This window comes from Haliaeetus albicilla, chromosome 5, assembly GCF_947461875.1.
Source record: "Haliaeetus albicilla chromosome 5, bHalAlb1.1, whole genome shotgun sequence".
NCBI lineage: Eukaryota > Metazoa > Chordata > Aves > Accipitriformes > Accipitridae > Haliaeetus > Haliaeetus albicilla.
In genome coordinates this window covers 49,962,931-49,978,641 of record NC_091487.1, presented here as the reverse complement: position 1 = coordinate 49,978,641, position 15,711 = coordinate 49,962,931, and the positions used below count along the sequence as shown (strand labels likewise).

The window sequence follows — 15,711 nt, the reverse complement described above, 5'->3', positions numbered from 1 at the left end:
CTCTGCTATTCCTTCTTGCATAATTTTAGTAGTGTATCGGGGACTGAAAGCTACCACAAGCGGGCAGCTGAGGCTGCTAGTGTAGGGGGAAAATGCACAAATAGTACAGAGTGGTACTTATATCTCCCCTTCTGGGCACCACGGCTGGCACAACAGAAACATACATCTTTACTACGTAAAAGAATATTAGGGCAGAGATGGCTGTTGACCAGAAAATACTGTGCTGCAGCAGTACAGGACAATATAAAAGCCTCTAGAGGCCAGTACAACTTAGAGGACTACTAAGTCCCTGTTAGCTCTGCACAGGTGACAGAAAGATATCCACATTGTCAAATGACAACATGAGAAAGGATGTGGGCTGGCATATGCTCAGCCTATATTTACAGCTTCTGTATTCAAATGTTGAAGAACAAAAGCCTTGGAAAACTACCTGTGGGTTAGCTGTTTCTTGTCGGAGGACCTGCAATGGCACTGAAAGACTTTGATCTCAAGTCCTTGAAAATAAGTCAGTCTTTCCAGTTTGAGGGATCTGTCAGTAAAATCGAACTAGGGAACGACCTTCTCTCTTTCAGTTTGTTTTCTTATTTGTCTTCGGTTTATATCCTGCTCTAGAGCAGTTTCTTTCTTAAAAGTATTTTACTTTCTCATGTACAAAAAGAAATAGAATTTCACCACTATGAACATAAAACATTAGATACTACAAATGCCCAAATCACCCTGTAACTTGCTGACAACATCCTGATGGAACCTGCATTTTCAGCATTCATCCTTAATTTTAGACCAGAACTATAATAAACAGAAATATGAAAGCAAAGATCAGAAGACTGCTCTTGAGCCATTCTGTGATGGAGAGGCATCATTAGGAAGAGGAAAATATATGAGTGTGAGCCGAAGGGTCTTACAAGATCCTCGGCTCATAGAAACTGACTTCAGTAGCTCTATAACAATTTCTACCAGCTGAGAAGTTGCTTTCGGTGTCTCCTCCTTCATCAAATAGCCTATTTCCTCCTTTGCCTCATCTGCAGAGGAGAGTCTTATAGTTCCTTAAGATCAACACCTGAAAAGCACTACAGACAAGCATTACTTCACTACTTTCTCGGCACCGAGCAGTGCAGTCAGCACAACTTACAAAAGCCAGTCAACAGCAACAAGCAAACTGATGTCCTGGGTAGGGAGACCCACGGCAGTAAGGATCAGAAGCATAGTGACAAGTCCCGCGCTGGGAATACTGGCAGCTCCAACACTTGCAAGGGTGGCGGTCAAACTGCAAAAACAAAAATCAAATGGGGGTAGCAGTAAGAGGAACACACACTTTCATTGCATACTCATGTCATCATTAGGAAGGTCTTATTTTTAATGATGTCTTCCCAGAAAACTAATGACCATATGATAAATCATGGCAAGCTCAGGCCATAGTTTTCATGCTTGTGTTTCTCCAAAAATATTTATTAAGGGAGGCCAGATCTATGGGGCTTGTTCTGAGAGCTGTAAGAGAGTTGTGTGAGAGTTTTAAGTTCTTTTAAGTTGGTCATGACATTCAAGTCTTTGGCCTGGTGTTGTTTTCTGAGCTCTACCAACACATCCAGTGTGTTGAATCCTGAGTTTTGATCATCCAAACTTGTTGAAGTTTGGTGGCTACAGGTTGAATTTTCAGGGTGGTTCATTTCTGTTTATTTATGGTACCTGAAGACTGAATTGTGAGGTAACAGCTGAGAGAAAGTGGTTATTACCAAGTACAGAAGAGTAAAAGTCTTGGTATCCAAAACTCCCACAGTACAAGCCAGTGGTGTACCAAGCTTAGATACAAGTCACCCTAGATGAAAAAGCAAAATTCATCTGATTGTTTTATAAATCCAAACCTGTCTTTGTTTTTGCCTCTCTTATTTTTTGATGAAGACCAGTAGAGTGAATGTCTGTGCTCCAAATGTTTGTAAAAATACAACACAGACCATAACAAATATCAACATCATTGGGCAATCCTATGAAGAACAGAAAATAAATTTGTCAGAGAACAAGCCAAGCAGAGAAAAACAGGGAGGAGAAGGAAAGGGACGGAGAGGGAAAGGAAAAAGGAACAAGGAAGAAGCAACACGGAAAAAGGAAAAGGGAAAGAGGAAAAAGTTATCTCTGTCTTTTTAAACACAGAGATGAGTAACATGGTTGTACTTCTGTGGGTGTAGGTAACAAATCTGAAAGTGCTTCCAACACAGAAGTAGGGGAAAAAGGTCTCTGTGGGGGAAATCCTCAACCGGGAGCCACAGAACGGATCTGCAAGGATGTTAGCCTGATTTAGAGCTGGCAGATGGCTGGGTCTGACTCTGACAGTCCAGGTTGTGTCTGTCAGGTGTCTGGGTTAGAGTGCAACCTGGCCTGCTAAACACCCTGCTAGGTCCAGCAGGTACGCAGGCAGGATGCTCTGCTCTGCCGTCAGGCTCTGCGTGTGGTGTCAGCTCCTCAGGCACTTCCAGCCTGAACTGGTGAGGGATTGCTTCCAACATCTGTGAAGAAACGCTCCTGCCAACCTTCCCACAGCAGCGCTTACAGGCCTGGAGGGGAATGAGACTAGCACTGTTCAGGTCTAAACAGTCTGGCTTAGCTACCGTTTCCAAAATCATCCTCTCCCAAAGAAGACAGGAGATCAGAGGATCCACATGACCAATATGAAGTAACTAGGGCTGGTCAAAGGCTAATTAAGTCTTCATGAGTTTATTGGCTGCATCATTTGAATATCCTCAGTTTCACAAACTAGATTTGACAGACAAAACCTAACAACCTTTCATTCATTTGTATTGCCACCTCAAGAGATAGCTCTTGTCATATTGTAGCAAAAATGCTATACTGTATGAAGAGGAGAACCAATGGTTTTCTTATAAATAGCCCAAAGTTGCTGCCGGCTTAGTACATGTAAGTCACAAAGCTGGCTACACTGGCCTTGAAATGGTGAGGTTAGGAAGAGCTAATGGGTCAGTCCCTCAGAGGAGGAGAAAAGGAGTAACTTGGGTTCAAGCCAACCAAATCTTTTGGACAACAGCTGATTCCTGACTTGAATTTCCCTGGTCTCAACTTAGATTAATTTGTGGCATCTCTGAAATGACTGTTTTCAGTCTTAGTAACAAATATGTATCATGCAGGTCTAGCATCTGCCTTCACTAGAAGCAGCCCTGAACCTTTTACAAACGTTGGCTTTGCTATTTCAGGGGTTGTTGGCAGGAAGTAAAGAAATAGAAAATGTGGAACTAGTATATAGCTGGGCAAGAAACATAGAATCTGATATCCCTTTGCAGGAGTTTCTTTAGTTTTAAAAGGGTTTAATAAAAGAAAGGTGGGTGGGTGAAAACTACAGGAAGGAGGCAAACTTGGCAGCCTTCACTTGTGGTTTCCATTTTAACTATTGAAAACATCAGGCCTGGTGCCTTCATCAAGTTTTCCATTGTAAATTAACTTTAGTTGCAGCAGTTGTAACTTTGCCATTGTTTTTTATTATCCGCTTTTAATGGGTACTTTCCTTTGTCCTTCTAGATATTCAGCTTAGTCCTGGATATGACAATTTGATATGGAAAGACTAGAGCTAACACTTGCTGGGTTAGAGATAAAAAGTCTGGGAGTACGCAGACCATGCTGCAGGCAATCTCACCCTCAGCAGGCTGGGCTATTCTCTGTCCATTTTGTTTGCTGTTGACCAAAGTCACAAAAAAAGTACAGGCAAACATAAACCCATGGATACATTTTTTAGGTACACTTTTTTCTTCCAATGTATATAAACAGATAGATACATTCTAGAAAGTTAATGCCCTGTATATCACTTGTAGCGTCACTCTATACTAAAAAAGGCAACGCATTGGACAGAGAATGCTGTATTTCACATTGTATTGTCAACTGCAGAACTGTGTAAGACACCACCAGCAGGCACTAAGGCTGAAAATGACAGAAAACACATCTCACCAGAGAACCAGGACCTACGTATACGACATTCCTTTGCATATCATTATTAGAAATCCATGGATTTCACAGTGAATCCCACAGCTACTGAGAAGACATCCAACCCAAAGCTTCACATTTTACAGTCTTTAGAAACAAAGCGTACAAGTATTTTGAACTGACCTCACAGTAACTATCTGGCCTCCATCCAGCTCAATTCCATTCATCTGTGCTATGAAGATGGCAGCCACAGCTTCATAAAGGGCAGTTCCATCCATGTTAATAGTTGCTCCAACAGGAAGAACAAACCTTGTTACACGCTTATCAATGCCTAGATTTTCTTCAAGACACCGGAATGTAACAGGTAATGTTCCAGCACTGAAGGAGAGAAAGTAGAGAAGACATAACTACAGTATAATATATACACATAAGGGAGCAAAGTCAGAAATTCTGCTATCATTGTTTACATTTTCTACTTCCACTTTCTGCTATGAGTCAAGCCTGTTTCAGCCAATTTTTAAATTAAACCTACATTTAGCTGGAGGTGGGACTGAGGCCAAAACATGAACATGACTTGAAGTAAGGATGAGAGCTTGAGAGAGTGTAGATGAATTTTTCAGACTCATTTATGAATGATTTCTTGCATTTTGTTCAAAAAGACAAGTTCTGGATGTTTTCTGATGGACGGAACTATGAGCATAGGGAAAAAGTCCCAAATTTCTTTGATTGTGAATTTGCTCTGAATGGAGAAATCACTGTTGCATTAAGGAATGAAAAAGCCAGGCAAAAAGATACAACCCATGGAGTTACCAGACACTGGAGGACAGGAAAGGATATGAAACACAGATGGAGGACAGGAAAAGATGCGCAAGATGGCTTGAAGAGGGGGATAGCTCCTTGCACAGATCTACAGTGCCCTGCCTTTGTGGGAATAGTTGAGGCTATTGCATTCACTTGCTTAAAATAAAACACCTTCATCAAAAAATACTGCTGAAAACCAAACATATTCTTTTTCCCTGTAGATGTAAATATCGTCAGCTTTTTCCCCTCCCTAGCAGGTCTGCCTGCCTCAGGCAAAGGACTTACTGCAACAAGCACGAAACCCAACACAGGAACACGTTTGGGTTCCTTACTTTTCTGTGTTACCTCTGAGGTCAAGTCCACCACTAAATGAAGTTGATTGTTGCCTCAGAAGCTGTTCTGAAGAGAAAGCTGACCTGGGCAAATTCCTTTTAATTGGTGTTTCATACAGAAGCAGCTGGAGCACATCCGTTGTGGTTTATTTGCTCTTCTTCAGCTAAGATGGCAGAATTTCTCAAAGTTCTTCACTATTGTATCCCACTAACTCTGGTATCATTGCCCCTACAAAAATACTAATTTGCTCATAGAAGAGTAAAGGACTAGACTCACCAAATTTTCTCAGATAAACACTTGCAGCATATTGTTGCTAGTGCCTTGCAACTTCAGGGTCTTTCCAACTCATTCATTCATCCACTACCATAGAGATGCTATTGGGTACAAAAAATGTAATCTTTCCATTTTACAGATAATTAAACCACGGAAAAGGTAGATTAAGGAATGACTGAGATGATATCTAACTATAAAAACGTATTGTCATAATAAACTTCCTAGGTTATCTGGAACAAGCACATGAGGCTGACTTATCTCGCATGGTATCTATGGAAACCCAAATCCTTCTGGACTGGCAGATGCCTGAGCCACTTCCTAAATGATTCCTCTTGTCCCACATCTATGGAAACATGAGTTAGAAGATAGGAGCTTCTAGATCCCCACCTTGTACTCAAATGACCAGACCATTCTTTGTTCACAGAGGCGATTTTTTTAACAGGTGCCGATAAGCCAGATACATGGTACCAATCATTTCTTTCTGGCATCTTTACAAATATATTTGTAATTATGATTTATTTTACTGTGTTTTTAATCAAAGGTTATAAAATGCTTAATATCCTTTGGGTTTAGCCAAATCAGAGAGAATTCATCTTTCTAGAAACAATGTAGTATATTCTCTCGTAAGTTACTCTAGCAGCTATATTTATAGCAGATAGCAGAAAATATCTAGTGAGTCACTAACCAATAACTACCAGTCAGTTTTCAAGTCAGTTCCAGGATCGCTTTGCCTCCTACAGCAAAGATATTCCTATATCTTATTAAAAGAAAAACAGAACAGAAAATGTAGTTCACTGACACACATTGAAGCTCAGTCAGATAAGGTTCTTTTTCTTCAGAAATACAAGTCCCACCTTACCTTTACTGTTACAAATCAGATCACCAGCACAAGGTGTGTACCAGCCATGGCCTACCGTTGTTGCCATGAACCCCGGTGGGCTCAGCAGGCAGGGACTACGCAAGTAACTTCCCTCTCCAGTTCTGCCACCTTAAGCAAGGACAGAGCATGGGCAGGCCACGGAGACAAAGTTTCTTCATTAGAAGAGCGCAATATGGAGATGCCTTCCACGGTTCCTCAGCCTGGCCAAAGAGCTTTAATAGGTCCCTGAATAGGAAGCATTTGCAACTTCCAGAGGTACCAGGTTACACCACGTGCTGGTGACTGGTGTCGTGTGGTCACTTGTCTGTGGTGCTACAAACTGCTCCACTTCTGTTTAGCCAGTAATTCAGATCCAGATAGCAGTCAGGTGGTAAAGACAATGTCCAGGTAAATACATACACTGGAATCACTTAGAATCCCCTACATTTTTCAACTTCGGTATTCCAGCAGAAAAACATTACTTCACACTAAAAAACCCCACAAACATTGCGTATGGACACTGTAAATATTGTACGGAAAATCTAAGTGGAAACTCAAACACTTCAATGAACAAAAGCCTTAGGGAAATTGTGGTTTAGTGAAACTCCTGGCCAGACTGTATCTCCTATAATCCTGCATTGTTTATCACAAAGCCACAAAACTGTTGAAGTTGGAAGGCACCTCTGGAGGTCACCTATTCCAACCACCTTGCTCAAGGCAGGGGCAGCTAGTGCAGGATGCCCAGGACCATGCCCAGACAGGTTTTGTGTATCGCCAGCGATGGAGACTCCACAGCTACTCTGGGCAACCTGTGCCAGCATTCAACCACCATCACAGTAAATCACAGTAAAAAGATTTTTCTTGTGTTCAGATGGAATCTCATGTGTTCGTGCCCACTGCCTCTCGTCCTGTCACTAGGCACCACTGAGAAGAGTCTTGCTTCATCTTCTCTACACTGTCCCATCAGATATTTATGCACATCAGTAAGGTCCCCCCAGAGCCTCTTGCTGATCAGGGGAGAAGTTGTTCAGCAGAGTGGCTTGGGTTGACCCAAAGAGGCAGACGAATTACAGTTCTTTCAAGGCATTCCTGAAATCAAGACTCCTCAGTTTTCTGATGGTCAGTTTTGAACTAGACTTTTTTTTTTTCACCTTTTTAATTAAAATGGAAGATTAAATTTTCTTCAGAAATAAAACATGTATTGAAGAAAAACACTTTAAAATATGGTATTTAACTTAAAAATATTTTCAACACAAGATCTACTGACCGCCCCAATGCAAAGCATCAATTTATTACTGAGAGCTGAGCTGCCTACACACTTTGTTGAGTCTATTCTGTGCATTAGCAAGAAGTCTAAAATGCTCAGCTCTTCAATGAAGTCCCCTTACTCTGCCAAAATGGATGAAAGAATCAAATGAGAGGTTTTTTTCATTTCTTTCTTGAAATCTAGCACTGTTTATATTTTTTTTTCCCCAGTGCAACAAGACTGGTCTGAACATGCTCTCAAAATAAACAGAATTATCACTGTTTCCTAGTTGAGGAAGCAAGTACAGAGGTAACACAATTTGCTCGAGTCATTTGGCCAATGCCAGAAAAGAACACAAAAAGTGGGTCTCCCAACTCTCTGCAGTTGACTGTACAACCTGTCTAAAAAATCCCAAAGGTATGTGGTTATTTTGATATATTTCAACACAACTGGATTAAAAATAGTTTTTATTCAATGGCATAAAATGATTTTGCAGTGAAGGTCAGAACAGCAGATGTATTATCTCTAAACAGCAGCTAATAACCTGCTAAAAAATAAAGCAAGCTGTTATTTCTGAAGTGTACCTGGAAGCTGTGCCTAGTGCTGTGATCCATGCCTGGAAAATGCCAGCAAGAAATGAAAATGGGCTCTTCCTTGTTATCACAAAGTAAAGCAGAGGCAGGAAGATCCCTCCATGGATGAGAAGACCCACAATCACAGTGACCATGTACATGCCAAGTTGTCTAGCAACTACTTCTAAGTCCTTGATTGCAATGATTTTTCCACAGATGAGGCAAGCAATGCCCAAAGGGGAATACCTGGAGAAAGAGAACAAGCATAGGCAGAACTAGTCTTTGCAGCATAGTCATAAAAATTGTGCTCAACAGAGTATAGACTGGAGAAAGAGGAGGGGGCTCTCAGGCTCAACACTGAGATACAGATCAGGAATTGACGGAAACTCAATGGATAGCTTTCAATTTTTTTTTTTAAATAATTGCCATCTCCAGTGAATTCCCCATCTACTTCATTTTATTCCACCCCATCAAATGGAATATGCATTTCATGAATAGTCTTTGATCCTGGAACAACATTGTACAAGAATACTATAATGTCACACAGGCTTGGATCGTTATGAGTGTTGTAGTATTTGTTCTTAATACATTTTACAACCCGTTGCTTATCTGGTTTCAGGGAGCTGCATTATTTGCTTCAGTTAAACTATCTGCTGAACTGAATTGCTTTTATGTCGAAGGCTGCAAATGTTTCCATTACGTACTTTCAATAATTTGGACAAATGCTTTTTAGTTTATGGATACTTCATTAATTATGTGCTTTTCCTACTTAAGGTACGGGTTTTGTCACCTCAGTCATGTGATTCCTCGATGGCATAAATGGAACTTCTAAATAGGATGATAATGGTAGCACAGCTTGGTAATAAAAAAATTTGAAATGAAGGGATATTATTTAAAAAATGTAATAATCAGCTATAGTGAAAAATGCCTGAAAGTGCATGGATAGAAGACAGTATTTACAGCTGCACTGGTAAAGGTTAGTATGTTATATAATTTTAAGTGACGTTCACTTTCTCTATCTGTTTTATAAAACTTAAGCTAGGAGAAAATAATATGTGTAACGTGGAGAAACAGTAAACAAAATGCCTCTCTGAAAATAAATGGTAATGTATATTTTCAAAAGTGATTTGTGATTTGGATGCTTAATTAAAGACAATACAAAGGAAACTGACTTTCAGAATATAAGTGCTTCATGTTTTCTGCAAGAAACAGGTCTCTCAAGCAACGTGTCCAAAACCTGGAAAGCCCACAGTCACTTGAAATGCAAGGCCAGCTGTTATACCAGTTATCATAAAAAGCCACGTTTCAGTGAACTTGACGAACCGTATTTCTTACAAAGAATCACATGGTGTCAGAGCCAGATGTCTGATTTGTTTTATGTTTGTGTGGCAATGTCACAGGAGTTACAGCTCTCTGCACAGAGAAATCATAAACCAAACAAAACGTGACTTTGTCTTTATAAACACACATTAAAAAAACTGCTTCTGGTCACAACAATTCTTTAAAAATTTTAGAGAGAGGTGAACAAGTGCAATTCCCAACAGTAATCTCCTTTCTCACGAAAAGAGAAATAAAAAGCACATCAGTAAAAAGTAAACATTTACAGTGAATTTCTTGAAACTTGGTTTTCTGCCATTGCAACACTGACTACTAGAGAAAATTTGTACTGTAGGCAAGGTATTATGTCTTGGGTGTGTCAACTGGTGCCAAGTGAAGTAAGAGTAAATTCTAGCTCTTGCAGTGTTAGGAGAGTATAGTCACTATCTCTCCAGAGAGTCGAGAGCAGCAGGTTACGATAACTATTGAAAGCAGTAGGGCTTTGTGAATAAACACAATTGTTTTTATGCAGCAAGATCATCTACAGAAAAGCAGAAGTGTAACAAGAATGCAAAGTCATCACTTCCAGTTCTTTCTTTTGTTCTACACATTTCCACATTGCCGATGCTATCTGCATCACTCTGGCGTAACAGTCTCCCTTTGAAACACTGATGATGCTGAAGACTCATGCTTCAGGCAACCCTGCTCCCTTTTCTATAAACTGTGTCCATCTAGAGCCTCAGAGAAGAGGCGTACTGCAGCTTGTAACTCAGTAAAACACTCCCAGGGACACCAGGGAATCACAGGGAGCAACGAGCCATGACACGTGTGTTGTCTTGGAGTGGCTATTTCTGCTCTCAAAGACCTAGGAGACACAGAACACAGCACTACAATGCCAAACCTAGCAACGCGTTTTTATGTTCCGAAAAATTGGTTTTGTGTGATATGGCCACACTCGGCACTGCATACGAATAGCTCTGGGGAAGCCTTCAGCAGAAACATCTTAAAAACAAAAGCGAGAATCCCCTTCCAGAAATGTAAACAAGGGCTCAGGCTTCGGTTAAGTCACCCCGCTGAAGGCAAGCCAGCCCCCATTACACTTCAAAGACAGGACAGACACCTGCCAGTGACCCCACTGCGGTGAGGTTGTAAGACAGAGATTCTGCAGAAACTATGGGTGGAGGGACCACACATCACTGAAAACTACTGGAATTTTATTTAGTGGTAAAGTGTTTTTACAACAGAAGACAGTTAATAAAGTGTGTCTCCAGGCTTCTTTGTAATTATACCTCCTAGCTAATAGCCCGGGATTATGTTAACCTCCCAGGAAGATTTGGATGCTCTCGTGTGGGGCGTTCTTGCTTGCTTAGGTGTCCTCCTATGTAATGAACTTCCATAATCAACGTGGTATTTGAAGGCCCTTGCTGGTACCTGCATGTCTTGGATTTCAGTAAACAAAGAACAGAATACCCTCAGAAATATTTCAAATTGGGCCCTAAATAATCATCACCAAACAGAAATAAGGCTGCTATGGTTATAACATACCTGTCAAGTCTTTAAAAAATGAACTATTTAACTACATTGTTTACTAACAAACTGTGGTCACTACATGCTATATTAGGGTTTTATGAGGTTTTTAAATCTTTTTTTGTTCTAGAAGTTAGAACTTCAAACTTACCACATGATCATAGTTACTAACTTCATTACAATCTCATTCAGGATGTTGAAGAAATCCACCATCATCTTGGCCTGTTCTCCCATTTTCCCCATAGCAATGCCAAAAGCAATAAAGAATCCTATCAAACCTATTGGGAAAAAATTGCAAGACAAAAAAAGGCAAGTAAAACCATGTTTTTACCATGTTTTTTAGGAAGTTTTTGCACCTAGTCAATGTCTCGATACTACCTGCTAATCCAGTTTTCAGAATTATAGTGTGTTACACATCTCTTGGGAGTTTTTAATATGGACTCACTCTCAACTTTCATGATCGTATTCAGAACATCTTTTATTCTTCAATATTTTACTAAATTCCAATTTCACAGCCCAACTATGCTTTTTTCTTTTTTCCTGAACTGATCCAATCATCAAAAAATACCTACACCATAATCTTTTCAGTACCATACAACTGTTAGAAACCTCATAGCCCCTGGCAAATGGGAGAGGCAACACAGGGCCCTATCATGACTCTTCTTTGTTGCTAAAACAGTCACTAGAGACCAAAAGAATTTTTCTCAAGCTTTGCAAAAGTCCCTTGACAGATTCAATCTACAGACTAGTCAGTCGTGGAGTACAGGGAAAGGGAAAAGCAGTCCCAGAATATAACTTTTGTGGGCCAGAAGTATTCCAGTGAAATTAAGAAGGTGGTGGTGGGAGGAAAAGGTGGGTATTGCACTTCAAGCTAAACCACAGATCTCCCATTAAACAGATTAACCTCACTGAAACCAGCTATCAGTGGATACATAAACATAAAACTCAATATGAGTAACATTTGGCTCCTAAATTTAAATGCTAAGGTGTGACAGGCTGGGGTATTCGAGTATCAGTACGAAAAACTGAGTGCATCTGTCGTATTACTTTGGACCTGTGTCTCCAGTGCCAACATTTACCATCCAGCAATTGTCAGTGTCCAGAGTGGGATTATTAACTGACACTGATAGATGGTTTGCATTTTCAGCCACTCTTTTGAGGCTAAACATTCAGTCATGATATGAGTCCAGTATTTAACAAATGTGTGAACTCAGCTGGGAAATTCCTAAGGAAAAACCCATCAGGACACAAAAGCATTCAAGAGAAGGGAATTTCAGCTACTAGTACTCTGGGAAAAGACAGGCTGTCCCATATCCTCACACTGCGTTTAGCAGCCAGACTTTTTTCTTTTTTTTTAATCCAATCTCCTGGACATAAAGTCATTCTTTAGCACTAAGCCATCTTTGTTGAGTCGCTTGAATAGGGAAGTGAAGCATATGCTTGTGTGCTGCAGAGCATAGAGAAATGATGAAAAGCTTTTCAGTCAAAGACCAGGTAACTTCCTGGAATTCAAACTCTGCTTCAGAGAACGTTAGTAGGTGGTTTTGTTCATTAATTCCAAACGAGCTGCTACATTAGTCATAAGAGTCAAGTTGGTTCATATTTGCAGGAATTTGCCTGACTTACAGTTTATGTAAGCTGGATGGCAATTCCCCAACTTTTTCACTTCTTCATTCAAAACCAAAGCACACCAAACCAAACCAAAAAACTGTGCAACATTTGAGAGTCATTGGTCAAAATATTACAGCAAGTCCCCCACCTAAACTGTGTATTTCCTTTCTGTAGGAATTGTATTCAGCCTTCTAGCTCTTTTCTTATCCATGACAGAACCTGCACAAAACAAGTCCAGCACTAAATATAATGCATCTCTCACATTAGAAATACTGTTCCATTTTAATACCTAAGCAGAGCTCCAGGAAAGAAAAAAGCAGGTGAGGGTAACAGCAGGAGCAATGAGCTGCCGCCTCACGCAGGGTGCAAAATGCCAATTTTCAGCTTTGAAAGAAAGCGTCTCCTCTGCCCACAGATGTTGAAGGGAAGGAGGAGCTGTGGAGGCAGGCAGAATACAGCAGCTCCTGGCTCTTGCAGAGCAGGCTGCTTTGCAGAGAAACAAATCATCTCTGATCAGCTTACTGATGCTATCTCCTCTATGTCTAAGCAAAGCAGCCACTGCCAACCAACTAACCAACACCCAGAGAAGCTCTGCAGGCACAGCAGGAGCAGCTCATCAGCTGTAGGGAGTCTGTAAGGGGCCATTAGCTCCTAAAAAGCGATGGCCTAGTGGTGAGACAAAGCAGTGGTTTAGGTACTGCCACATAGGGTCCCACTTTGAGGACGATTTGTCAGCCTCAGCCCTGTGGATATGCTGCCCACCAGCACGTGTATCTTCAAGTACAGGTGTGCCAAAGAGGCTACAAATTGAGGGCTAATTTGTGACCGACTTCACCCACAAGGTAAAGGAGGAGTACTCCTCTCTGGGCTGACAAAACAGTGAGTCCAGGCAAAGAGGAAAAAAAGAAGTGGTGTGGTGGCTCTTTGCTCCCCCGCACCCCCACTCCAGTCCAAACAGGTCCTTCAGGAAGGGGTGGGAGACAAGCAAAGCCTTCCTACTATCCCCACTCGCTCTCTTGTCCAGACAAGATGGCACAACGGCAGTTGTTCATAATTTGCAGCTGGTAAAGGTCAGCAGCCGAGATGAAAGGAGGAGGGAGCTGTGACTCAGAGATGTGTCAGCCCTCTCTGGGATTTTTCTGGGGTGGTGCAGTTCACACCCCACCTCTCACTTCAGGCTCTGCCTCAAGCCAAAGTCTAGTTCAGTGTGCCCAAGACACCTACGGGAACCAACTGAGCTCAAATTCCTCAGGGGGTGGGTAAAGCACTGGCTCTTGAAGCTCTCCCCCATACTGTTTTGCCAAGATGTTAGTATTAGTCTAGGTAGCCTACTTCTAGGATGAAAGGATATTTTGGGTTCCTCCTACGTGCCTCCCCACTGTACTCCAATTAATACCTGCAAAGCTGCCAATCCAGAATAATTCACTTGATTGTTTCTGTGATACAGTTATATTTCTAGTAAGAACATTAGATTTTCATCTCAGAGACCAATGGGCAACCAGTAGGTGATAATATTTGATGATTATTTGGGGAGACTAAACTTGCACTGAAGAGCAGATCAGACAACACTGGCTAGCCAGTCACAGCCAAAAGCTGTGTCATACATATGATGTACATATTTGAGAGGCAAAAAGTTTTCCTACCCAGAACATTCATGCCATCCTTAAATTCAAGTCCCTTCTTAATGACCAGCTGGGCTTCTGGTGGTGCTTCGCGCACTGTCTCATTCATCATAGCAAAAGCAGAGTCGGTGACATTAGGTGGTTCTTCAACGGGTGGTGGTACCAGCACCTTCTTGGTGACAGTTTGGATCTGAAGGCAATAAAAAGGGAGGATGAGAATGGAAAGAGACTGAATGGAATCCATATGGGAGATCAGGAAATAATAATAAAGAGAGTCTTCACTTGACGTTCCAGGGAACTGTATTTTGAAAGGATTAGACATGCATTCCACAACCTCTTAACCCCTCTTCCAAAAATAAATTTGTTTTTCAATAGTTCCAAGTGTCACAAAGTCCTGGGAGTCTTCCTCATGACTCTAGTGTGAAAAGTATGGCAAATACTTGTTCCTTACCACTACAATGTAGCACTTGACAGATAGTTAGCCCCTTTGTCCAGATGGTTCACAAATGGTGCTTCACAGATTGTATTTTACATGTTGATACCATTTATTTAGTGCCAAAAGACAGGCACCTCTAAGATCAGTCACAACAGCAACTCTGCAGTAAGGCTTGTTATTCAGGATGGTCTGCCCAGCTCAAGTTATCATAGTTTGATGGGTAACTTGAATCAAAAACTTAAGACATTTCTAACACTTCACTTGGTGATTGCGAGAGCTCAAAATGGAATACACACAGTCCGTTGAGCTCCCCAATTAAAATATTGTGAGTGACAGATAACAGAAAAATTACCAGAGCTGCCAGATACCTATAAAAGCAAATCTGACCACCTCAAAAAAGAAGACATCAGCATCTGAATGGATCTGGAGCCCTCCTGGCACATGAAAGGCAGGGTCAAGGGAAAGCTGGGAAGGAATGGTAGGGGGAGAAATGGGCTTGAGTTTACAGCTAGGAAAAAAGGGAGGAGGGAGTGCAAAAAGAGATCTGTGACTTGCTGCTTTTAGAAGGGATGTTTTCCTCCCACTTCACACCTGGAGCCTTTCCTGCCTCTTCATGGCTCTGGGACAGGCAAAATGGTTAGGAAACTATGACCAGTTTGCCATGGTTTCCCATCAGCTCCCTACTTTCCTTGATCCTAGAAACATGTTCGAGCATGGCATCAGAAACGCATTAGCTTCTCAAAGAACATTTGCACCTCCTTCCTGTTGAGATGGTCATTGTAGTACTATGGATGATCCAGATTCAATCCATGTATTTTAATGCCTTATGGTTTTAAAATACCTTACATCTGTCCTTTCAAAACCTGCTGTCCAAATCTAGAGAGGGGGATGTAGACAGAAAACCTACATAGCTTTCTCTGAGAAACTCTTCAGTTGTCCTGAAACAACCCAACATTCCTGCACATTTACATTTTTTTCAGAGTTAAATTTTATCTGAGGGATGTTGTCAACACAATATTTTTTGTGAGGCAGCCAGAGTGTAAGAACAGAGTCACAGAAATTAAACTTAAAACATTAGACTCTACACAGTCACAAATTCCACTACAGTCACTTAAGTCAAAGGTCCTCAGCCCCTATTTGCACAAGGCCACAGTCACTAAAAATGCTGAGCCTAACATCAAGTTTAGATTCTGACA

The 15,711-nt window shown here is 41.2% G+C and overlaps 1 protein-coding gene across 4 annotated transcripts in view; it reads right to left on the bottom strand.

The window, feature by feature from the left end:
- Positions 1-15,711, bottom strand: part of SLC1A2 (solute carrier family 1 member 2) — a 102,153-nt gene that overhangs the window by 17,908 nt on the left and 68,534 nt on the right. For all 4 annotated transcript variants that reach the window (XM_069784706.1, XM_069784708.1, XM_069784705.1 and 1 more), the window contains exons 5-9: positions 14,101-14,269; positions 10,998-11,124; positions 8,015-8,248; positions 4,102-4,296; positions 1,130-1,264 (exon numbers count right to left, since the gene is read on the bottom strand). In XM_069784706.1, coding sequence (XP_069640807.1) covers positions 1,130-1,264; positions 4,102-4,296; positions 8,015-8,248; positions 10,998-11,124; positions 14,101-14,269 — 860 coding nt within the window. The remainder of the gene's footprint in view (positions 1-1,129; positions 1,265-4,101; positions 4,297-8,014; positions 8,249-10,997; positions 11,125-14,100; positions 14,270-15,711) is intronic.